Source organism: Chaetodon trifascialis, chromosome 13, assembly GCF_039877785.1.
Source record: "Chaetodon trifascialis isolate fChaTrf1 chromosome 13, fChaTrf1.hap1, whole genome shotgun sequence".
Lineage (NCBI taxonomy): Eukaryota > Metazoa > Chordata > Actinopteri > Chaetodontiformes > Chaetodontidae > Chaetodon > Chaetodon trifascialis.
In genome coordinates, this window is record NC_092068.1 from 14,032,803 (window position 1) to 14,057,421 (window position 24,619).

The 24,619-nt window shown below is 43.1% G+C and overlaps 2 protein-coding genes across 7 annotated transcripts; one reads left to right on the forward strand and one right to left on the reverse strand.

Moving 5' to 3' along the window:
- Positions 1-788: 788 nt before the first annotated feature.
- On the forward strand, positions 789-13,998 carry arhgap22a (Rho GTPase activating protein 22a). The gene is made up of 10 exons (XM_070977617.1): positions 789-1,152; positions 5,533-5,729; positions 6,515-6,602; positions 9,028-9,156; positions 9,311-9,521; positions 9,613-9,745; positions 9,830-9,903; positions 10,318-10,439; positions 10,551-11,565; positions 11,644-13,998. Exons 1-10 carry the CDS (start codon positions 1,119-1,121, stop codon positions 11,861-11,863), a joined length of 2,223 nt encoding a protein of 740 aa, XP_070833718.1. The 5' UTR covers positions 789-1,118; the 3' UTR covers positions 11,864-13,998.
- Positions 12,264-24,608, reverse strand: mapk8a (mitogen-activated protein kinase 8a). 6 transcript variants are annotated; one of them, XM_070977619.1, is made up of 12 exons: positions 24,475-24,608; positions 20,347-20,513; positions 19,968-20,097; positions 19,816-19,874; positions 19,541-19,679; positions 18,270-18,435; positions 17,429-17,500; positions 16,783-16,965; positions 16,548-16,672; positions 16,350-16,413; positions 15,320-15,397; positions 12,264-14,301 (listed from the first exon to the last, which is right to left on the reverse strand). In XM_070977619.1, exons 1-12 carry the CDS (start codon positions 24,508-24,510, stop codon positions 14,126-14,128), a joined length of 1,395 nt encoding a protein of 464 aa, XP_070833720.1. In that variant the 5' UTR covers positions 24,511-24,608; the 3' UTR covers positions 12,264-14,125. The 6 variants fall into 6 exon arrangements, with proteins under 6 accessions (XP_070833720.1, XP_070833719.1, XP_070833722.1 ...); XM_070977618.1 differs by lacking the exon at positions 17,429-17,500 and adding an exon at positions 17,913-17,984; XM_070977621.1 differs by lacking the exon at positions 17,429-17,500 and adding an exon at positions 17,913-17,984 and having other exon boundaries at positions 12,264-14,306; positions 24,475-24,607.
- Positions 24,609-24,619: the final 11 nt, after the last annotated feature.

Here is a 24,619-nt window from a genome sequence, read left to right on the forward strand (position 1 = left end):
AGTGTTAAGCATTTGCCATTGACTCTTACATGTGACCTGAGTAGTTTCTCCTTATGAGAAAGCTCAGTCAGCTCTCCGCTCAGTCTCTGCATTGCATTTCAATCTCGTCCACCCTCTTGAACTGCAGCATGTATCTGCTTTATCACATCCACTACAACCCTACTAGGCAGAATAGGAAGAAGAACATCACACCCTTGAGTGCTGTGGTTTTCATTATGCAGATTGCTGAGTGACTGGGAAATGTGGCATTTCCCCTCCGACTTTAAATCTTAGCCTGAATGAGTCGAGATGCTAAATATGACCGTTGGACTGTGGTATTTTGTCAGTTTTAAATGCGCGTCCACCCGAGTTAGTCATCTAGATGCAGATAATACAATGCCATGGCCGCTTGCTCTGCATTAAATGGTAAGACTGGTGTCAGTTCAGTCAAATGTATTGATCTGAGGTTGTACTTCAGGTACAGAGGAGACCATAATCAAATCCATGAGCAAACAACTGGAGTGACTATGAAGACTGTGCAGCGATGAGGGGGCTGATGTAAAGAAATGGGTGACAAGACAGAGGGCACACAGCCAGACATATTTATAGATGGTGAGAAATTGATACTAAAAGTGTGCAGCAGAAGGCAGAGAGAGAGAGAGAGAGAGAGAGAGAGAGAGAGAGAGAGAGAGAGAGAGAGAGAGAGAGAGAGAGAGAGAGAGAGAGAGAGAGAGAGAGAGAGAGAGAGAGAGAGAGAGAGAGAGAGAGAGAGAGAGAGAGAGAGAGAGAGAGAGAGAGAGAGAGAGAGAGAGAGAGACTCGAGATATGTGAGAACAACAGCACACCGGGCCAGTGGGACAGACAGGGGGAGTGAGAGGAAGGGAAGGAGGGGAGGAAGAGGAGAGCGTGTGGTTACGTGCTCATAAGTGTGTGTGTGTGTATGGGTGTGTGTGACATCAGACAGTGTCCAAGTGCAAGACAGTGAGCCACGGAGAGAGAGAGATGCTAGGAGAGGATGAGGAGTAACAGGGCGAGGCAGCAGCGAGAGGCGCTGAGCGTGTGTGTGTTTGAGGAATAGTGTGTGAACAGAGGGATGCAGTCATGTCTCTGTGAGAGGGAGCAGCACAGCAACGGTAACCATGCTGAGCCCCAAGATAAAACAGGCACGCCGGGGTAAGCGCGGTCCCTCCTCCCCTTTCTCCATCCCTGCTCTGCGCTCCATCTCTTTTCTCTTTTTCCATGCTTCTCTGTCTCTGCAGCCCATCTCGTTTTCTCCCTGCCTCGCTAGAGCTCCATCTGTCCTGCTGTCTTTGTAATAATGTTAACATCAAAATTATTGTCAGTGCTTGCTTTGATAATGACATCAAAAAGGTGTAATAGCGCCATTTTAGCACCAAATTGGCACACCAGTGTCATTCTGCATCCCAGTGACCATTGTTATCAGCAGTGACCTGAGTTTTCTTGCATGATCTGAAGTGTTGGGGCTTTTATCTTCCGTGTCCAGTGCTCAGTGAGCGTTAACAGGCTCTACTACAGGGTGATGTAATCCCTCGTCTCTCTTGATTATACCATCCTCATTCCTAGAAGATTTGATCCTGGTGGAGATACTGTGGGTTGTAGTAAACATGGCTGCTGGAAGGATAATCCTCCCTCCAGCAGTGGTCTGCATCCTGACATGTTCGCACCTTGAGCACATGACCACACCTCTATTTATTCAGGGGTTATTGGGTTAGTTTTTTGGTTTTGAGCAGGCGACAGACAGATCAGAGGTGCTGAAAGGAAAGTAGAGCTCTCTACTCCTGGAAATCACAACAGCTGACTGTCAAACATAGTTCCTCTAACACAGGGTAAAATCCACTTGTGACCACTGAAGTCGGGATATATATACGTGCCTCTCACATGACTGCGTGAAGATGAATAAGGAAGCTGTAAATCACAGGAGCAACGCCTGGCACCAAGATTATCACGATGCAGAGTATAGATACTTGCTGCGCTCTTCATAGCAGGTGGTTGCTACAGACAGCCGACACACACTGTTGCAGGTCGTCTGGGGAGTTGTGACAGTTGCAAGCTAATCTCAAGGAAATGGGCTAGCGCTGGTTTTTAGAGAGTATCCACAGAGGCATTAACACCCTGACAGGAGATAAAAGTCTGTGAGGATTTCCTTTTGAATCACATTTTTGTATGAAAATTAACATAATGGAGCAAAATATTGTCTTGCAGCAGCTTTAATAACCCTTATGTTGTGTGTGTGTGTGTGTGTGTGTGTGTGTGTGTGTGTGTGTGTGTGTGTGTGTGTGTGTGTGTGTGTGTGTGTGTGTGTGTGTGTGTGTGTGTTTAGGCATTGGGTCGTTTCTTCATTTCTCCCCTGGCAGTCATTGTCTTATTCTAGACCAGCCATAAAAAGTAAGACCATAAAAGATGATGATGGGGAAGAGAAGTGCCTCTCCTTTCTCCTTCACCAGCACAGTTGGAGAGTGCAGCAGCCACTTCAGTTTGCTTGCCACGTTTTGTGCTCTTGCCATCTCTCATTTGCTGTAATGGTATTCTCCTTTGATTAGATTCCCAGCTCTGCTCTCCTCTGACCCTTTAATGCAGCATCATTCAGGGCAAATTCATACAGCATCGCGGAGCTGGATCTGCACTCAGAAGCTGAGATATAAGACCAGAATCCTAAAGCAGTAAAGTAGTTTAGAGTCTTACGGGAAGAGGTTATTGGTGTTTGAGGCTGCTCTCCATTATCTGTGTGGCTGAATAATTGTCAATACGCGGACATTTGAATAAGTAATGAAGGGCCTCCGTACAAGATATGATCCTTCACCACAGATGCAAAACTATCATGAAGCCTTCATGCATTTTTATCTTTTCATCAAATTTTCATTAATGAGACCCTGTCCCAGCTGAAGAAGTTTAATCAGTAAAAAAGACCATTAGTGTGCGAAAATGACATTCGTTGATGTCTAATAGATCACAACAATCTTATAAATGAATCATTCCAATATTAGCTGAATAATTTAACTCCTGATATTAAGCAAGTAGAAAGACTGAATATTCAGTAGTTATTACCAGTGGTGGTTGACTGTACCCAGCACTGTACTCTCAGTGTTTCCATTTTATTCTGCTTCAGACATTCTACGTCGCTACATTTCAGAGGGAAAGTCGGTACTTTTTACTCCATTTCATCACTTTACAGATTAAGATTGTTCATACAAAAATTTTAATGATCTTAAAATGTGACGCATACAAATAGATTAAACTACCCAACAGTAAATAAAGTAGTTTAAATTTGCTTCACTGTGACCAAACACAACAACAAGCAAAGTGCTTCAATGATGTATCTTTAATAATGAATGTGATTATGATCTAATGACTGACTGGGGCCATTTTCAAACATAATGAGTACTTTTGATAAATGGAAAGTGGAATGTAACTAAGTGCATTTACTCAGCTACAGTACGTAAGTACAAATTTGAGGTACTGTACTTGTACTTTCAATTTGATACTCTCTTTCATACTTCTACTTCACAACAGTTTAAAGGGAAATAATAATAATGATAATAATACATTTTATTTCTAAAGTGCTTTTCAGGGAACTCAGAGACTTTACAAAAGTTAAAATGGTCATGGAAAACATATTGTATAACACACAACATTAATCGCACATTAAAAGCAGTTCTGAAAAGGTCGGTTTTGATTAGTGGTTTGAACGTGGATAAATGGGAAGGCTCTGTCACCCCAGGTCTGGTACTTGCTCCTCATTGTTGGAGACAGGAGGTCAGCATTGGAAGAGCAGAGGCTGCAGAAAGCAGAATGGTGGTGGAGCGGGTGGGTGAGGTAGGGGCTCTGAGTGAGTGGGACAGGGAGCCAGTGGAGGTTCTGAAGGACAGGGGGGATGTGGTCACAGGAGTGGGAGTGGGTGAGCAGGCGAGTAGCAAATTTCTGGATTTCCTGGAGTTTATTTAGGACTTAAGATGATTTGCCATAAAGAATAAATGGTGTCTCACAATATCCACAATATTCTCTTTACAGGTACAGTCACTAGTTTCTTCACATCTTGAGACATTAATCAACACAAAACATAAGATCAGTTTATAAAATATTATTCAATGTCAAATATTCAACTACCCACAAATATATGAAATAGTTCAAATTAGCTCCATCTCCACCAACTATAATAGCAATATGCTGCTTATGCATTCATGCATCAGTAAAAATACAGAAATATATGAAATATAATATACAGGGGGCATTTTTCTGCATTATTATCACAAATCAAATTATCAGTAACATAAAAGTACTCATAAGTGGATACGTATATTGTTTATTATATTTTAAGGCAATGCAATTTGAGTAACAGTTTGATCCTTGTACACTAATAGTTCTCCACTGCCAGTAGATTTTAAATAACTTTTTTAAAACAAGAAGCGGCTCCTATGTCTGCCATATTTATAGATCCTGCTCTGCCTGCTTCTGCTGTCAGCATACAGTTTTGTTAATGGCTGCTTCACGTGGCCTCATCTTTAGCCTTATCCCTTCCCAGCAATCATGACTCTGCAAATGAAGGACGTCCAGAAAGGGGAGAAATGAAATGAAGAGTCCAGACAGAGAGCTGATAAGCAGGAGAGAGGGAGGGAGGGAGGGAGAGAGGGAGGGAGAGAGAGAGAGAGAGAGAGAGAGAGAGAGAGAGAGAGAGAGAGAGAGAGAGAGAGAGAGAGAGAGAGAGAGAGAGAGAGAGAGAGAGAGAGAGAGAGAGAGAGAGAGAGAGAGAGAGAGAGAGAGAGAGAGAGAGAGAGAGAGAGAGAGAGAGAGAGAGAGAGAGAGAGAGAGAGAGAGAGAACAGGAGAGAGAGAGAACAGGAGAGAGAGAGAACAGGAGAGAGATTTCAGCCTGTGTACTTGCAGATACGTTCCCCTGCTGTCCTCAGCAGAAAGCAAGATGCAATTAACAGGAAAAAAAGACACCATTGATTTCTCTCTCTTCTCTCCCTCTGCTCTCTGTTTATCTCTCTCTCTCTGACTCCCTAGAGATCACTCTATTGTCGCTGCTTTTGCTGTATACCTTTGGCATACATATGGTAATATATAATCCATGCTTGTTGGCAGTCTGTAGCAGTTTAAGTGCAACCTGATCAAAAGCAAAACTCCTCTCTGTGCAGCAGTGAAATTAAAAAATAATAATGCCCTTGTTAATATCTGAAATGCATAATAAAATGTAATCGACTCGACGGATGGATTTCATCTTAAAGCAGAATGTCATTGCTGTAAAATGGAGGCCATGCCTTGGTAGACTGACTTAAGAGGAAATCTGGATGCTTGGTCAAGCCTGTGGGCTTAGCTGTTCCTATGGGAGACTTCTGTGAATAATGATTCAGGATGTGTCGGTGAATTTTTAGAATAATAGCCAAACAAGAAAGAAAGAAAATCCCAAAATAACATGAATCCTCTGTCTTTATGTAACTCTCTGTTTCTTTATCTCTCTCTGACACGCTCTCATTCTGATTAATCCTGCAAGCCGCCTTTCCATCAGTTTATCTCTATGTGTGTGTCCATGCAGCACGGTCCAAGAGCATGGTGCTTGGAGAGTTGTCTCGGGTCTCCAGGCCCTGCTCTCCTCTGGATCAGGAGAAAGCACTGAAGGCAGGCTGGCTGAAGAGACAGCGGAGTATCATGAAAAACTGGCAGCTGCGTTGGTTTGTCCTGAGGACTGAAGCTCTTTATTTCTACAAGGACCAGGATGAAACCAAGGCACAGGTGACGCTCACAAAATATCACATACACAAAACATGTACTCAGTGTCACCTGTTGCCCCATGAGGCTGCTGTGTCTTTCAATGCATTCTCGTTTCAAGCCTGATATTCATATTTGTGAATTCATTTGACTCCCCCAGGGCCAGTCAATCCATTGTGTATTCTCCAACTCTGAAAATAGCTCATTGATTCTTTAAATCAGGTGACAAAATACATTTTGCAGCCCTCAAGTGAAATGATGCACTTGTCTGCATTAATCGACCATGATTTTTAAAGCTCCATGGTCTTATTTTTATAATCTGTAAATTATAGCTGGATAAATATCCATTCATTTTTCACACAGAAATCACTACGACATCCCCATCTCCATTACAGCTGTAGTGTGTTGTTATTGCCCTTACACACACACTGATAATGTGGTAACTAGCTGCCCTGTGCTTCTGCTGTAAGCACTTAGTTGGTGACCTCTGACCTTTTCTCTGCTGGAAGGATTAGAAATGCAAGGACATCAGGAAGCGCCCGAGGGATAAATAGATGAGGAGATGTTTCCCTGAGTCATCCCTCCCTCCATCATCATTACTTCCCTCTGTTGGGCGGATGCCCAGAGTCCAGCGTACTCAGAACTCCATAATGTTTAACATGCAGTACATGACCACGTCCAGAGCCACCAATTGATTTCTTGTTTGGCCCTTGAATAGCGTTGATACAGGTGTTTTCCTCGCGACCGGCTCTCTGTCAGTCTGTCTTTCTATCTGTCGATCTCACACCTTCCTCTCCTTTCTCCTACAGGGTTGTATTCCTCTTCAGGGCAGTCAGGTCAATGAGCTGCCTACCAATCAGGACGAGCCTGGTCGCCACCCTTTTGAAATTGTTCCAGGTGAGTTGGCATGGTGACAGCTCTGTTGTGTAAGAAAATGAGCAAGTAAGTAAATGTTGTTAAGGTGATGCTGAACCATCCCTTGAGTACTGTGTACCAAGCAGAAAAAATGTTTAGCTGTATGTTTCCTGAGGAATGATCGAGCATAATTTCCCACCAATCCCAAGACCAAAGCATTTTGAAGAAAAGGGCATCAAGATCAAAGATGGACTAAGGGTAAGAGTACCACACCTAGATATACCTGCCACTCAAGGGTTTTTGGTGTTCAGAAGGGGATGAAACTGCACATTGTGCAATAACAGAAACTGTTGACATGAAAACTGTGATCATACTCCACATACAGCAGGTTGTATCTTCTGTGTAAACCTTACTGGCCCACAAGTAAAGTGACGAATAGGACAAAAACAGAAGTAAAACATAGCTACATATGAGTCACAGGCTGAAACACATGCATGAAATATGTAGAACAGCAGAAGGGATGTGAGTGATACAGCCATGTGTCTGTGGGTTAAACAAGGACTTCATTCATTATTGCTGTTGACAGCGTGGGGTTAGCATGATTATGGTCGGAACAGTGGCATGTGCACCACATAGATCCGAGGGCCTGCTTGAAAGAAAGAAAGCAAGAAAGAATGAAAATTGTATTGGACATCCAATGTCCAGGGCTGCAAATGCTCAGCTGAAGCCTCTATTTACCGCTGACAGTACAGGCACAACATGGGCCACTACTGCAGTAGGTTGACTAACATCCTGGCAGTTTATCCTGAGGAAGAGGTGTCGGTTAATGATGGTAGTAAGTACATTTTCTCAGCTTTGATCATAAAAGAGGAGGATGTATTGCAGAAATACTGTCTCTCCTGTATTGAAGTACCTTTGAAAGCGGACTGAACTGTTGAAAAGTATTGTATGTATCTCTCTCTGCCTGTCATGTCATGTCAGTCTCTGCTCTGCTGCACCTTCTCTTCTCTTCTTTTGGTGATCTGTTGGACATTGCATATATACAGCACACACATATTCACACACTACCTGTGCTTAGAGTTAGATGAATGTCAATAGATGTAAGAGCTACTGCAGGGCTGCATTGTGGTACATGGAACACACAGCATCATTCGCAGATGTGGTCTCATCTACTGTATTAGACCGTTGCAGTTAGTGTTTTTAATTATGTATGTGGCCTTTGTATGTTTGTTCACTTCACTTAAAGGACCATTCCAGTTTTAACACATTTACTATGGAAAAACATTGATAAGGCGCTACCTGAGTCAGTAATGCTTTGATTCTTCAGGTAGCAAATTTTAAATGTATTAAAATGATGTAATATTGCAGTTTGATATTGATCTGTGGTTACTTTTTGATTGATAGATGCAATGATGTTCTATCACATGAATGTTTTGCTCATCCCAACTTATCTCTGCACTTCACTAGTTTCATTTCATTTCACAGCAACATAAAAATAAGATGTTCATTATGATCAATTACCTTCAGGTTTTTAGTTCTCTGCAAGACGATTTCCTTACAAATCAATTGAGGTCAATGGCTGCCAATGGGTTAAGAAAAACACTCTTGAAATTGGTTAGCAGCCATGCAGACTACTGTGCATGCAATACGTAGTCAGACAGGTAAAACATGCAAATACACCAGTGTGATCTTTTAACAGGTGAGATGGTGTCAGGTGACACTTTGTAGGCAAAGTTTGCTCATGAAGAGACGCAGAGGTGAAGGGCCTGGGCAGAAAGAGACTGAGAGTGAGAGGCATGGTGCAGTTGCTGGTGTCCACAGGGAATACTACTCTTTCTGGGTCATTTCTCTCTCACACAACACACTATGCACCACAGTGCAGGACTTAGTAATGAATGCAGGTACTGATATATAGCCAACACAGCAGGACACATGCAACCACTACCAAATCCACTCCCTCAAATCTCTCTTTTGCATTGCTTATAGAAAAGGTTTTCATTTGGACAAAATGTAAGAACATCTTATGAAAGGGAATTTTGATTCTTTTATCTCCATCTGTAGTTGCTTGAGTTATGCTTCCACCACTTCAAAAGCAAGCGATTACAAAGTCACATAAAGGGAGAGAATTAAAGCTAAACTGAAATAAACTAAAATGTCAAACTGAAATGTCAAACCGGGTGGTATCAAGCTGCGTGCAGCCAGAGGAAGGAGAGACAAGCGGCATGGCTGTGGCTTTGTACTTTGCAGGGGTGCTGGAGCTAATAAGGTTATTGAAAATACTGATAGTTCTAGTTGGTGGAGCCCACTTGTTCACAGATGAGACAGTTTATGTGATCGGCAGAGTCATTTGCAAAAGCTGTATCTGTTCTGTGTATGATTTTGCAAATTTGAAGCTCAGTGGCTTTCAGATGTGTTGTCATTTTGTCCTATTGATCCAGAAAGTAATGAAAGATGATTGTGTTTTCAGGAGGGAGTGGAGAAAAGGATCGAACAGGTATAAGCCACGAATCATTCCTGCTGATGGCTAACTCTCAGAGTGACATGGAGGAATGGGTCAGAGCCATACGCAGAGTTATATGGGCTCCACTCGGAGGAGGTGTGATTCTTAAACATATACATACACGCAAATGTCTACATGAAACACTTTTTACTGTAATTACATCATTAATGCTTTAAAGGGGGGAATTAAACCTCTTACCTAAGAAAACATTCTGAGCTATTAATGACCTTTCTGTTTTGTGTGGCTGCAGGTGTCTTTGGGCAGCACTTAGAGGAGACAATGCTGTATGAGGCCCAGTGTGGCCCTCAGCGCCTGGTCCCCGTGCTGGTCGAACAGTGTGTGTCTTTCATACGTGAACACGGGCTGGAGGAGGAAGGCCTTTTCAGGGCCCCCGGACAGACCAATCATGTTCGAGAGCTGCAGGATGCGTTTGACCGTGGCGAGAAGCCAGTGTTTGACAGGTGACGCACTGGGAAGGGACATTTTATCTATAGCAGCATGCCAAGCTAGAATCTCTGCAGGACATTATTTTATTTGTCCACTCTCTTACAGTACCACAGACGTCCACACAGTGGCATCATTGCTAAAGCTGTACATACGGGAGCTGCCCGAGCCCATAATCCCATTCTCCAAATATACACAGTTTCTCTCTTGTGCTCAGCTTCTTACCAAGGATAAATCAATGGTAATTATATGTCTAATTAACACTTTACTGCTATTCTTCCAAACTCTTGCCTTGGAAGTAAACATGTCGTGCTTTTTGTTCAAGGGTATTTTAGAGATGGGCAAGCAGGTGAAATCCCTTCCTCAGGTCAACTACAACCTCCTTAAATACATCTGCAAGTGAGTAAATGCTGTCACATTATCAACTCGCCGTTGTTAAGCTCACTGATAACTCGGGTGGGTTTTATCGTTGCTGCTATTTCCCATTAACTGTGTGATGATTGAGGATTTGACACCCTGTCATACGAGGGAAATAACATTCATTACACCCACATCCTTGTCAGCAGGGGAAGTGACATCACATTGATTGACTCTGAGTGTGTATAATTGCATGTCCTCTCTGCCTTCTGCGTCTATAGAAAGATCAGCTGAGCCCACACACCAGCCAGAATCATGACTCAGTCCTCCTTTTCATTAGTTTGAAGTTTACTGAATAAAAAGAACAAGGGGTTTCTCCCAGTTTAAGCAGAGCTGTCAACACTGGTTATTTTACATGTGTGGTAGTAAGTTCCACTTTTGGCTCCATCTGCGCAGGTTTCTTGATGAGGTTCAGTCTCACTCCAATGAGAATAAGATGAGTGTTCAGAATCTGGCCACTGTGTTTGGACCCAATATCCTACGGCCCAGAGTGGAGGACCCAGTCACCATGATGGAGGGTTGGTGATCATCAATATATGTAAAACTTGCTTTCCAGTCAATATGTACAATGCTATGACACATTTCAAGCAGGTGTATGCTTATGTGTATGTGTTTCTCATTATAAACAGGAAGTTCACAGGTGCAGCATCTGATGACGGTGCTGATCAGTGAACACACCAGACTTTATCAACGGGAGGAGCTGGAAACTGAGACCAAGATCCCCCCACAGCAACAGAGTACTCTCCAACGGTGCAAAGTGGAATGGCTCTCACAAGAAGATCCTGACCCCCCACCTTCCTCAGGAACAGGCGTCAAAACCCCTAAAGAGAAAACCCAACCTTCCACGCCTTCTACAGAGAGTAAAGCGACTGCACCAAGCCCTGTTACAAGTTCAGAGAAGGGCGAGGACGGTCATACTGAAGGGAAGGGCAAAAGTAAGACAGAGGAGAAAATGGATGGAAAATCTGATAGCAAAACTGACGGGAAAGGTGGAAGTGAAGTAGCTGTTAGCCCAAGTAAACAGTCTAAAGCTCTGCCCTCCTGGAGGTGCTCTTTCAAGGGCAGTGCAGCGTCTGGGGGACCAAGGGGGAAAATAGGGGGGTCTGCAGGGGACGTGTCAGCAGCTGGTGGGAGCAACTGGCTGATGAATGGGCTGTCGTCCCTCCGAGCTCACAGGCGTACCACCTCATCAGGTGAAAGACTTAAAGACTCCACTCTGTCTCTGAAAGATTCAACCCTCTCCCTCAAAGAGACCGCTCTCTCACTTAAGGACTCACAGAGAGACTCCGATGAAGATTCTCCTCAAACGTCCTTGTCCCACAGAGCCCTCCACCAATCCCACAGACTGTCTGCCTATGACAATGTTGCCCCCTCCAGTCTAAGCCTGCCTGCTGACACATCCTCCATCTGGACATCCTTTGAGATCTCACTGGCCGAGCCAAAGGCAGGCGATAAGGCAGTAAAATCTGAGCAGGGACAAGAGAGACCCGGAGAGGTGAGGGACAGTACAAATGCTCTGGACCACAGTGCAAGCGGAACTGAGGATGATCTCACAGGGACAAATGAAGGTCTCACCAACATGCTGACTGAACTCAAGCAGGAGCTGAAGAAACAGAGGACGAGCTATGAAACCTGCATTCGCAAGTATGAGTCATTTCCTGTCAAATAACCAATTAAACTGTGCATGAGGTGTTATTTATAACCCTTTTCCTCTTCTTTAAGATTGGAGGAGTCCTGTTCTAAGTACCAGTCCCAGGTGAACCGTCTTGAGGAGGAGCTGGACCAGGAGAAGAAGAAGTTTCACATGCTAGAGATCCGACTCAGGAACTCAGAGCGGGCTCACCAAGACGCAGAGAACCGAAACGTCCTCCTCCAGCAAGAGATGGAGGAGTTCTACAAAACCCTTGGAGATCTAACCACAGGAGCAACACGGACCAACTAGACCAAACCAATCTGCCTTCATGTGGTCCATCAGAGGAGGAGGAGCTTGATTACTGGGAAGATCAGCCAGCCCCAAAGCTTTGAAGACCAAATACCTCTAGTGCAGTACTACTTGCCATCGTGTCCTCTTAAGTACAGCCGTCTTGTGCCTACACTGACCAGTGCCGGTGCCAAACGAGAACTCCTCTGGACCAAGCAGCTCTGATTGAACCATTCCACAAAATCCCTTATGATTATACTCCATGGGTCATGTAGCTGATTATTTATTGAGTAAATTCCTCTGTAAGAGATCAGAAAAAGCCTTATATGTGAGGTGCAGTCTTCCCATACACACCCTGTTCTTTTCCCCTCAGAACTCTTGAAAGAAACTTTGACAGTAAAAGAAACAACAACGTGAGACATTAAAATTCAACTCTTTTATTTGCTGGAGTTGAAGGTAGACAGTTTCCATTTCTGATGTATATAATTAGTCTGTTAGTGAGGCAAGTTCAGATCCAAAGGCTAAAATTCACACAACTGGCCTTACCAAAACACAACACAGCAGGTTCACTCTTTGCTGGCAGTGTTTGGCCAAACCATCAGAAGAGTGCAGCATCATCCCAGTAGTGCTCAGTGGCTTTCCTTTCTTTCCTCTAAATGTACCTGCACTAAAACCAGATTTGCTCAGAGAAAACTCATGCGTATTCTATCTTTTCTATTTTTGAGGAGATGGAGGAGAGGAAAACCACAAAAAAGAGGAAGCAGCTACAGTCAGTTGAGATGTGGCCCAGACAGGGTCAGGGCATGCGTCACAATCCCAAAAGTGCATTCTGAGAGCTGATGCTAAGGGTTACTGCCTGGATTGCCCAACCATGAAAAGGGCAAAGGGACAGGTTGGGAATTTGAGCCATCAAATACATCCAAAGGTTATCATGGCAGGTAGCAAATGCCTATTTCCTGACTCTCAGAAAACATTCATACATCTACAGTAAAATGTACAGATCAATCACTGACTATACTAATCTATGAATTATATTGCACAGAAAACAAAAAAAGAAACAAAATGCATATAAATAGTACTTCTGGATGAAATGTACATTACATACAATAGACTCCTCCTAGCTTGAAATAAATAAATAAATAACACAAATACAGAAAAAAAAAAACTGGATCTTTTGTTTCGCATTCCTTTTAAACAACATGTGCCATGATATACTGTACATACTGTATCTTCAAAAATGTCTGTTTTAGTGTGTGTGCATGTGTGAGGTAGAACTCAGAAAGACGCACCAAAGAAGAGAGGGGCATCTGCCACGGAGAGGACTGAAAATCACTGAACTGAGTAAGGGCACTTAAATGAAATATCTTAAATATCAGACAGCGGTGAATAATGTCTGAAAGAACCCACCAAAAGGGTAAAGTGACTAATTTAGACTTAGTCTCTGGTGACAGGCCCCAAGTATTGAACTCATTCTAGCCAGTGGAGTGGCCTATATTAACTTGTTACAGCGCTATTCATTGGCTCCTCACTATGCCACATTTTTGTTCACTTACATTCACCCTGTTCTTCCTCATCCAACAGACCATCGCCTACAAATTACATCTAAGCAAATAAACAAGTTAAAATACAGTCAGTTAACAGTATGCTATAGTAAAAAAGAAATTCAGTGTCAGGGCAATAGACCATTTGACTGCTTGTCAGGATGCACACAATCAGAGGTGACATAATACTAAGAAATAAGTTAACTTGGATAAACCAAGGGACTTTCTACAAGAAAGATGAGGAACAATATCAAAATAAAATCATCCATTTACAGTTGGATCTAAGATGAAATGTGCCATAGTCTACTGTTTAAGAGAGAATTGGTGTAGATTCATTCAAATGTCCCAAAAATAATATAAAAATGCCAAATGAACAATTCAAAAATATACTCAACTTAATATTGCAGCGCTAACAGTATGGTATTCGACTGTTTAGCAGGAGCTAAAAAACAGCAATGTGTAAAGTACACTCGAATCCCTCTCTTTCATAACACACATCACAGACTCACATCAAAACATACTTTTGATTCTTTGCAGCAAAAATACAGTAATAATGATACAATTTCAACCCACAATCATTTACAGCAGTGTAGGGGGAGGGGAAATAAAAACAAACTGTACATTAAAAGCGCAGCTCTACAAACTACCATGAGAAGTTCCATTGGCCTGAACCCTCTCCCATCACACACACTGATGAAGAAAGGTTTGTTTTCGTATGTGTAGGTGTGTATGTGTGTGTGCGTTATCTGCAGCAGGCCAGCGCACCCAGAGAGGTGTGGCTGTCCAAGCTGCTGTCTGTTTCAGAGGTCATGGTGGGGTCACTGCTCGGGTCAGTGGGCTCTGTGGACATGGACGAGACGTCGTTGGCTGAAGAGGAGGAGGACGTGGGCTGAGGGGGGCTGTCAATCACTGCTGCACCTGTGCTGCGAAAAACACACGTCAACGAATAGGTTTCATTGAAATACACATTACACTGCTGTTATCTGATAAGTGACAAACACACATATAACCAGTGTCTCAAACTCAAAATAAATATAAGTTTTGTGCAGTTTGGGGCTGCTTCGATGCAACGGAGTTAGAAAAAAAAAAAAAAAGATTTTGAGAGTGAAGCCAGAAAAAAGACAGAATTAAAGCTGCAATATCCTGAGAAAAAGTCCTTATATTACAACAAAAAAGTCACATTATGACAGTAAATTAATAGAATTATGAGGAAAAATGTGTCTTTGAGAGCAGATTGTTGTTTGGTATGACTGAACTGGATTACATGTGCATCTGGCAGTAAATACAGCACATACTGTACAGTTACTATTTTTCCTTGTAAAACACCTGAGTTTGTGTGTTTGGTGTTGTCACACTGCTGCTGGTCTGTCTGCAGGCTGTGTCACCTCTGTGTCAGCCCCCCTTGCGCTGTTGCTTGCTTGGTGATACTGAAATATTACAACTTCATTCTTTAAATATTGCAACTTTAATCTCAAAATGTTACTTTATTCTTAAAATACTATGACTCTAAAATCAAAATATTTCATCTTTATTCCCCAAATCTCTGAATCTGGTCCTGACACTGCTGTTCTTCACATTGAAATATTGAAATTCTGCTGAAACAATGGTTATACTGCATGTCACTATAAAAAGATTTAACCTAGATGATTAAGTTAAAACCTGCAAATCACCAAATTGGTTCTTGTTGGGCTGTGTGCATATACACCATATTCAATAAACTCCATATAAAATAAAAAGTATAAGCATTGTACAAGCATTATACAAACAGATTGAGTGAGCATGTGTCAGAGTCTTGTGAAGTTATTTCAACACTTTCAGGCTTTCATCAAGCCTCTGATAAATATCACGTGCCTCTAACAAACAAAAACAGTATTGATTCACTGTAATTCCTCTATTCCACCTCTTCTTCTCTCCCAAAGTTCTAATGATTACTCACCTAAAGGCGGTGGCTGGCCTCTTATCACTCCATTTTTTGTCCACTCCTCCCATTCACTCACTTCCGTATAAATTAGCCCTACAAATGAAAGAACAGCAGAAGATGAAGTGGGGCAGGAAGGATACAGAGAAATCATTCAATCCACACTTTTCCTTTACAGCTTGAGTGTATTACATACTGTACAGTCCAAACAGCATCATGTTTCTAATTTGGACTGGCTGTCCGTGTGACCCTTCTAAAAAATGAGTGAGGGGTCATTATCACCTGGCAGGGGGTCAGGATGAGCTCATCCCGCTGCACAACTGTAAGTGATATTTACTCACAATCTTAGACCCTCCCATGCTCCACAGAATCAGGTTCCTCGCAGTGGAAAACACTAACTGTGAGGCTTTAAAAGGGGATTTCAAGTCATGCAACGCACCCTCTGGCAACTGCAGTGGAGATACAGACCTCCTTGGGAAACAATGTCTGTGATGAAATGACTGCATGTCTACACATTCACTGGCTGCCCCACTGGATTTCCTTACACATGGTTTATTTCTGTGCTTTCCATGAATAGAAAAAAATCATGTCACCACTGATGAATTAATCATAGATTCCGACCAGCTGACTCACTGTAAACACATCGGATTTGCACAAAAACTGAATGCATTAACTACAGCGGATAGCTTTATTTTAGCTAATTGACATGTACTCAATTTAAAACAGCACAAAGACAGTCTATTTAATGTTTTACCTCATCTATTTCATTGATTTTTGTAAATACATGCTTATTCTGAATTTGATGCCGGGAACACTTTTCACACAACGCAGTGATAAAACAGTGTGGACACCCAACTAAATTTCTAAATGAATGTGTTTCATCAGAATTCACTTTTAACATTACTGGATGAAACCTGAGGAAATATATCTCAGCACTGGGACTGAACGCGGTGCTGCATGAGGAGCCAGGTGGTAAACGATGCACTGAAACTGACAGTAAAAGTGAAGGGTTAAGTGTAGTGTTAAGAATCTTAGTATGCTGCCTAACCTTTCCACTCCTCCACGGTATGCTCCCTCTCATCCAGCTGTTTGTCGAGGATCTTCGGAGGGGGCTGAGAAAGAGAAAATGGCTTGAATGGCACATTGAAGATTGAAGAGCGATGCCAACTTTCCACTTCGAGTGATGTAATTTAAATCTCATGTGACCCATTTAAGGATCACGCAGTCCGATCGGCGATCCACTTACCGCTTCCACTTCAGCCGGGTCGTACCAAACATTAATGTAGGGGTGCTGCAGGGCCTCGTCTACAGAGATGCGCTTAGAGGCATCAATCACTAGCATCTTGGATAAGAGATCTCTGGCTTGGCTCGCTGAGGGGAGGAACAAGACACAGATAAGATGCTGTGCTATTAAACACAAGTAAACAAATGTGGTTTGATGAAGGAGTTCTTTATGAGTTATGGTTAAAAATAAATGCTACCTTTCAGTTTGTTGTGGTCGGAGTCGGCAGGGAAGAGCACATCTGGGAAGAGTTTCTCAAAGCTGTATCCAGCATAGCGTGGCCTGTTTTCTACATATGTTCTCACTGACTGGTTCAGCTTCATGAGGAAGTCCTGAGATGGGGTGCCGAGCTGCTCAATTACCTTGTTCCACTGGTCAATGTCTGAAGTGTAAATGTTAAGGGAAGATGCCACACACACTATTCACTCCCACACACACGCTGTAACACACCATTAGGGCAGCGTGACATTTAAGTGACTTTGAGGTGCACACACCAACAGCTCTACTTATGTAGTCTATACACACACACACACACACACACACACACACACACACACACACACACACACACACACCCATACCTGTGTAGATAACATGATCTATAGAGATGCAGCCACGCGCTCACTTTCCTGTGCAGCTAATACATAACTCTTGCACATGCTCTCTCAGCAGCTACTGCCCTTTATTGTATGGTTTTTCACAATAGGTGAGGGCAGCAGAGCAATGATGTTTGTCGGGTGGAAAAATTGACAATGGACAGCAAAGTGACAGAGGGGAAACTCTCGGGATGGTGTTGGATCTCTTCGCACAGAATGAAGTGATAACACAGTGATGGGGAAGGATACGATCAGTGCCGGGGAACAACACACTTCCCCTGATCATCTCGGCTACTATGCAGCCCACTGACCATACATCCACTAGAGGTGGACGTTTAGATGGAAGGGAGGTGAACATGCAAACAGAATGGTGAGAAAAAGAAAGCACAATAAAAAGTGAGAAGAATGCACAAACAATGGCAGTGGTGTGATGACGTGTAGAAATGAAAATGGAGAGCATGCAGCATCAGCCAGACACATGAGAGAGGGAGCACTGCGGTGTTGAGCAGATAAAACAGAAAACTGACATGTTGATGAAAATTTACAGCCCAGGACGGCAAGAATGCTTCAAATATGGCACTACACTGCCCCACCGCCTGGCACAAAATATTGCATTCAAGGCAAAAACCGAGCGGGGAAAGATCTGACAGTCTGCACAGCATGAAGCCCAAACACTTTGTAAAGACTGTTAAGATTAACAGCGTGAAGAAGCATTTAAAAGACCCAAGGATACAGTCCCTTCCTGGGAAGAGGATTTTATGGCGTACCATTTCTGCCAGTATGCAGCCCACAGACCATATGTCCACTAGTGAAGCGGAACACGGTAAACAAAGCCAGTAAGAGGTGAGAAGAATGCACAAGAACAGGTTAGTTACACACGGGAGGCTAGTTAGTGAGCATTTTCTACAAATAAATCCCCATTATGGACAGACGCACCATGCAGCTTAAAACAGTGTTAACAGAAAGATTCATGGTCAGGTGCTTGTTATTATGGCTCTAACGATAGTGTAACTGCAATTCATTTTTATACAGTGAAAATCAACATCTTACACTGTAGACTGACGGATACCGTACACAGATAATCACTAACCATTGGCTTGGTAGCCCATGCCCAGGATAACCTCTGGTGCTCTGTAGTAACGTGTAACCACATATGGCGTCATCAGGAGGCCTGTGGCAGCCGTCCGAGCCAAGCCGAAGTCCAAAATCTTCAGTGTGCAATCTGACTTGACAACTATGTTGCTGGGCTTGAGGTCCTACAGATGAACAGCAAAACGTAACTTTCCAGATGTTCATTTTGTTATTAAAAGCTATAAATGCAGTGACAGCTAATTGATTTCTCACTGGTTTCTGTTTGACGTCTTCGAACAGCATTCTGACACTAAACAGACCCCATCTTACAACATCTATCTCGACCAACTCTATTGTCCAAACAAGGACTATTTATTGGTTTTTGTTTGTTTTCTGTGATCATGGTATTGTCTGTGCAAGTCTCTGATGATTTATAGACATGATCCATCATGGCTGAAATCCGGCTGAAAGCCTGCAGCGTCCAGCTCCTGCTGCAGCTATTTTCTAAAGATTACCTTTGTCTGTCATGTTTCTCTGCAGTACAAATTGCTTACTGAGGTACTTTGCTTGTTAGTAGCAAACGCATTTCAAGTGTACAGATTCCAGATGAATCAAGAAACATCTTACAATATTGATTTTGCTTCTTTCATCGATTGGCCGCTTCTTGTTGCCAGCTTCTAACGATGAATAATGTTTTGTTGAAGATTTGTTAAGTAACTAGCCATTATTGAGCTATTATCAACATTTCATTTCTCGTGAGACGCAAACCTGGCTGCATGTTTCTGATGATTCCATGGTTTTCACTTGCTGTGAGTCTCTTTGGGATGAGGTGCAATTGTAAATTAAAGTGCATGCATACATTTTACACCTGCTTATTATTGATCCATATGGGGGAAATTATACCTTCACCCGCCCTATTCGATTTGGAGGTCAGAAGAAATCTGCATCAGCCAGCAGCTAGAAAGCCAGTGCTTTGTTCAAGGACATTTCTTTAAGAATTCTTGCTTTGAATTTAAGTTTTACAGTCAAAGAAATGCTAATATTTTTCCACCAATGTCTCAACAGAAATCCTAAAGTAAGACAAAATATATAATACAAGATAATATAATGAAAATCTATTTTAAAGATGGTTTTGCCGGACTTTAAAGGACTATATTCACCATCTAATAGTGCACCATTTGACCATTTGCCCTAACACTTCAGTGTCAAGTATCACAGCAGGTTTAACAGTTCCTCTTCGGGACACTGGCCTGGCATGAGTGTGTGTAGCCATGGCCAGCTGATGCTTACCCTGTGAATGATGCCAGCAGCATGGAGGTGTTTGATACCACACAACATCTGATAAAGCAGATAAGACAGCCTCTCATGGTCCAGCTCCATCTGAATGACTTGGCACAGATTGGCATCCATCAGCTCCATCACCAAGTATCTGACCGAGCAGAAACAGTTTCCATAAGACGCATTTAAGCAAACGCACAAGAGGGAGTAATTCAATTTTTGGAAAGATGCATACTGAGTTCTCTAAAGTGAAAGGACACAAACACACTTCGCATGCTGTTACTTACACGTCTTGGAATTCTTCTAATGATTTTTGTGGTGTAAATACATTTAATAGGCCGATGATCTGCGGGTATAAACGACATGAATCAGAATCAGAATGATGCTGTTTACAGAGCCAATCTAAAATACCACTGATGTCATGTGACTGCACACTTACATTTTTGTGATTGACACATTTCATTAGGACTAGCTCTCTGTACGCCCTCTTGGCATGGGTTTGATTTTGAAACGGCCGACTCAGCTTCTTGATGGCGACATTTCGTTCAAGGATTTGGTCATAAGCAGAGCTGAAGAGCAAAGTTAGCAAACCATTTCAAATCATGGTCACAAATAACATGCACACAGGATAACCGGTATTAAACAGCACAGGTTATGGATGCTTCAGCTAAGATTTACATTTTATATGGATTTGTACAGTAATTTCTTGACATTAAAACAAATGGTTCTCATGAATGTTCTAGTGACGTACTGGAAACAGTGACCCAAATTTCACGAAGTAGCTGTTGGCTGAATATGGATGCGGTTGAAACACTCACCAGACGATTCCCTGCGCTCCTGAACCGATGGGTCTTAGATTCTGGTATCGCTTCAGTACTGTGAACGTCGAGTCCCCAACATCTAGGCTGTAGAACTCTCTTTCTCTCTTGTTTTTGTTCATGGTGATGTCTTCGATTACTGCTCTCTGTGCATCCAAAAATGTCCTCTGCGTACACAAAGACGGACACACGTTTACAGACAGCACAATAGCTGCTGTGCAGGCCAGGCAAAAATTAGACAGTCAGATGAAAATCCCTGCTCCAGAGAAAGCAGATTAGGAGTAAAGGAGAAAAGACACTGCTGAATTTCACACTTGAGGCGAGCACTGCGGCTCCTTATCTCAGCAACTCAGCAAACACACCAGGATGGAAGATTTGATATCATCAGCAGTGGTGGCAGAACAGCAAGCCACAGGGAGGTCTACTCCATCATATGAAACATGACTCTCAGAGTGACTCTGTCACACTGGAAAACCAGGCCCGGTGATAATTCCTGCGAGTTTTTGGACCCCAGCCCAGTTCTACAAGCAGGTCTTCCACAGGCACATGTTAACTGGGTCAAGTTGCACCATGAGGCTGTGAGCCCAGATAACACACAACACAGAGATGCCAATTTGCGCTCATGACGTTCCTGAACATGTTTCATTTCGCATTAAAACCACCTGAAATCTGCAAAAGGAGAAAACTCTGGCATGGGCTTCCTTTCCGTTTCTTCAGTTCTTATATAAGCAACGTAATCACCCTACCCGTTCTTCCACTCTCCCCGACACACAGTCCATATGAGGGATATAATTGCGAGAATAAAATGAGTCAGCCCTCCTTCTGTTCCTCCAACGTCACAAAGACGTACATAACATCCACCTCCCTCATAACATGAAAATAGACATGTCGCCTCTTTTTATATTTCAGACAGGAAGACAATTACGCTTGTCCGACTTATGATGGCTTGACATTTCAGTTAGTATGCAGATCTGTCAGTGGTGTATACAGTTAACTGTCGCCCTGTTAGGTCACTGGTTTTGTAATAATGGCTGAATCACAGGCTGAGAGTTGTGCTCATTTCTATACACCGTTGATATTACTGTCCCTGCTATGCAATAACTAGTATTGATGCTTACAACTACACACTGCATCAATAAATTCCTCTGGAATCAATTACACACTATTAGATTGCAGTTAGGTGTCAGCTGCAGTATTTACAAGTAATGCAGCAGCCACATCAATAGTCTCATGCAGCACCAAAGAGGTCTGGACCTCATGGATGGATGCATTTGATGGGGAGCTGTTAGACATCAAGGTGCCTTGTGTATCCCGCAAAAGGAGAAATACAGCAGGGTCATTCCTAGAGTGCACAGCCCCCTAATGACTTAACCACTGTTGTCTCTTAACAAGCTGCTTCATGCACACGCTTGGAAAACTGTGTCACGGTTTAACATCGTTTTAACAGAATACTGAATGAAATGGTGCAGCTTTCCTGTCTGTAACAGCACATGACTGACACAAAAAACCTAATAAGTTACACATTATTCCCATAGAGTACCGTCTCATGGTCTGCCAATTTGCATGCATCATCAAACAAGAACTATTTCAGCCAAATGCACACATTTATGATATTCTACCTTATGGATAAGATACTGTCTGTCACATATTATCCTCATGTAGCCTACGCCACTGAGACAGCCTTTTCTCCCCTGTTCACACATGCAAAGCTGTCAGCAGGGCGGAGAAAGACGGAGAAGACCTAGCTACATCCCACGGGCACAGATTAACAACAGAGTCCTGAGCGGCAGGACCACTATCGATCCGTTATTTCTATTTATTTTCACAGGATGTCAGCGTCAGTTAACCTTGGCCACACGACCCCGCGTCTTGTCCCGTCGGCGGCAGGTGAATGACCGCGCAGGCTGCTGCACCAGAAAGGATCCATGCATGCCAGAAACGTAGCGGCCACACCACAGAAGAACACATTATTGCAGTGATAACGACACCCGTCTGGTGATATGACGCGGCCTGTTTGTGAAACACAGCGCGCAGTCGGCGGTGAAAGCCGCTGCCTCGGTCTATACGCCAACACTGCGTGCGGACGCGTTACACTGTAGCGACATGACAAAGGGAGTATTTGGGGTGAGTGAGTGAAGCTACAATGCAACACCCTTAAACAACAGCCACGTCGGTGGAGCAGCAAGCACATATAGCGACATACGACCCTCCCCCACGGCCAAACAATAAGCACGTCTGAGGAGCAGAGGTGCGAATCCTCATCTTACCTCTGTCGTAAAATCAAACTATCGATCCCCCCGCGGTCCGATCAGCGGTGAAACGTTGCGGAGCAGCGGACTATTTGTTTGTGCCGCCGGTGAAGGATGATTTATTCCGTTGTGCGGCTTAAAAATACATGACCTCACCAAAATCACTTGCCTACGTTTCCATCTGGCTGTTACTGACAGGCCGGGACGCGCAGTGCGCACGGGGCATGCGTCCCAGCAGCGCGTCACTCATCCACAGAGACACACCCACCACCTCCTCCATCCATCCTTCCTTCCTTCCGCTATCTATCTATCTATCTATCTATCTATCTATCTATCTATCTATCTATCTATCTATCTATCTATCTATCTATCTATCTATCTATCTATCTATCTATCTATCTATCTATCTGAAAGAAAAAGAAATACAAACTTAATTTGGCCTACTTCCGTTTTAAACATGACAAATCAGATGTTATTTTATGCTCGTTTGTCTTGCAGTACATTTATTGCAGAGGGCTGACATTGGCCATTGGCCTCACTGGAAATATAGACCATATACTGCATGGTAATAAGTCATAGCCCGTATAGACATATTGGCCATATTTCTGTCCATCAGGGCACACAAGTTAAGTGAAACAAGCATTTTCAGTAATGGCATAATGAGGAGTGAAAGATGAGGCTGCCTTTTTTTTCCTGGTATATATTTTTTTAAATGTATTTTTCTGGTGAGGGGAGTGCCAGGCTCCATTTACAGATCACTGAGCACAAACAGGCCAAAAAGGCATTGAGGTTTTTTATGTGACTAAAACAAAAGGCAGTGGAAAGTGATGCCCATGTTATCCCCATAAACTGTCCTTGCTGCAAAATCCTTGACAGAGGTAAATGGAGGGACATAAAGGGCATGTAGTGAAGCACAGGCACCCAGCTTCTAGCTTTATAGGCTAGTGTGAATGGACAGATTTGACATTCAAATGTGTAAGAGTTCTTCATTTCTTTGTCAGATTTTATTTAAATTATGCTACTTTAGTTAGCTTAAATGAGTATACGAATCTCATAGAATTGGGAGCCTGTTGTTATAATTGACAGGACTTTTTATATGCAGACTGACAGGCAGCTAGATTCAAGTCATCAGTGTTCTTTGAAGGGGTTTCTCACATCAGTGACGTTGATGAACACAGGAGGAAGCAGGTCTATTCCAGTTAGGCTCATGATTATTTGGTAAACAGCCAAAATGCAGTTTTTCACCTTCACTACAGCTCCTGAGTTGTAGTGTACTTGTGATTTACAGTATAATAAAGATTAAAGAATATTAACTGGATTTTAAATAACACTGAGATTACATTCAGGGGGTAGGTGGGAAGTTTGCACACTGGGTCCTATGGAAATATTAAAGCCTATACGGTAAGCAGTGATGCTGCAGTGATTATATACACCTATGAATGAACTGAGGAGTATTTTTTGCGTGGTCAGTGTCATTAGGACAACTTGGCATCCTCTATGAGATCGCCTCTCCTGTCTATATTAAACCGTGGTATCATGTGTGGCAAGTGACATGCAAGGCTCTGCAGAAATGCACAGCATAGTAGTAAGGGTACCATCTGGAGTTCATGTATCAGTTCTACAACGGAGATAACCGCAGCCATGCTCTGCGAAGGCATGTGACTGAAAAAAGGACATTAGGTAAAACTACGTTAACTTAGCGCTGAGTACTTTCATTTCTCCCTGCACCCACCTGACAGCCCTGGATGGTTGTTATTTATCCTTGTCCCTGCGCAGATACCCCGGGCCCTGCAGAGACAAGCTGCGCGCAATAGACCGGCATGGATAAACGTCCCAGCACCGACTCCCGCAGCAAGCAGACAAGGCTACGGTTTCTTACCCCTTGTTCGAAGAGAGCCCGCAGTGTTATGATCATTGTGGGGGAACAGCCCGTCAGCAGCAGGCTACAGTCCGCTCGTTTGGCCGAGGTCGTTCGTCCTTCCCAGGCTTCTCTGTAGCGCACCTACCGCCGGGGATCCACCGCA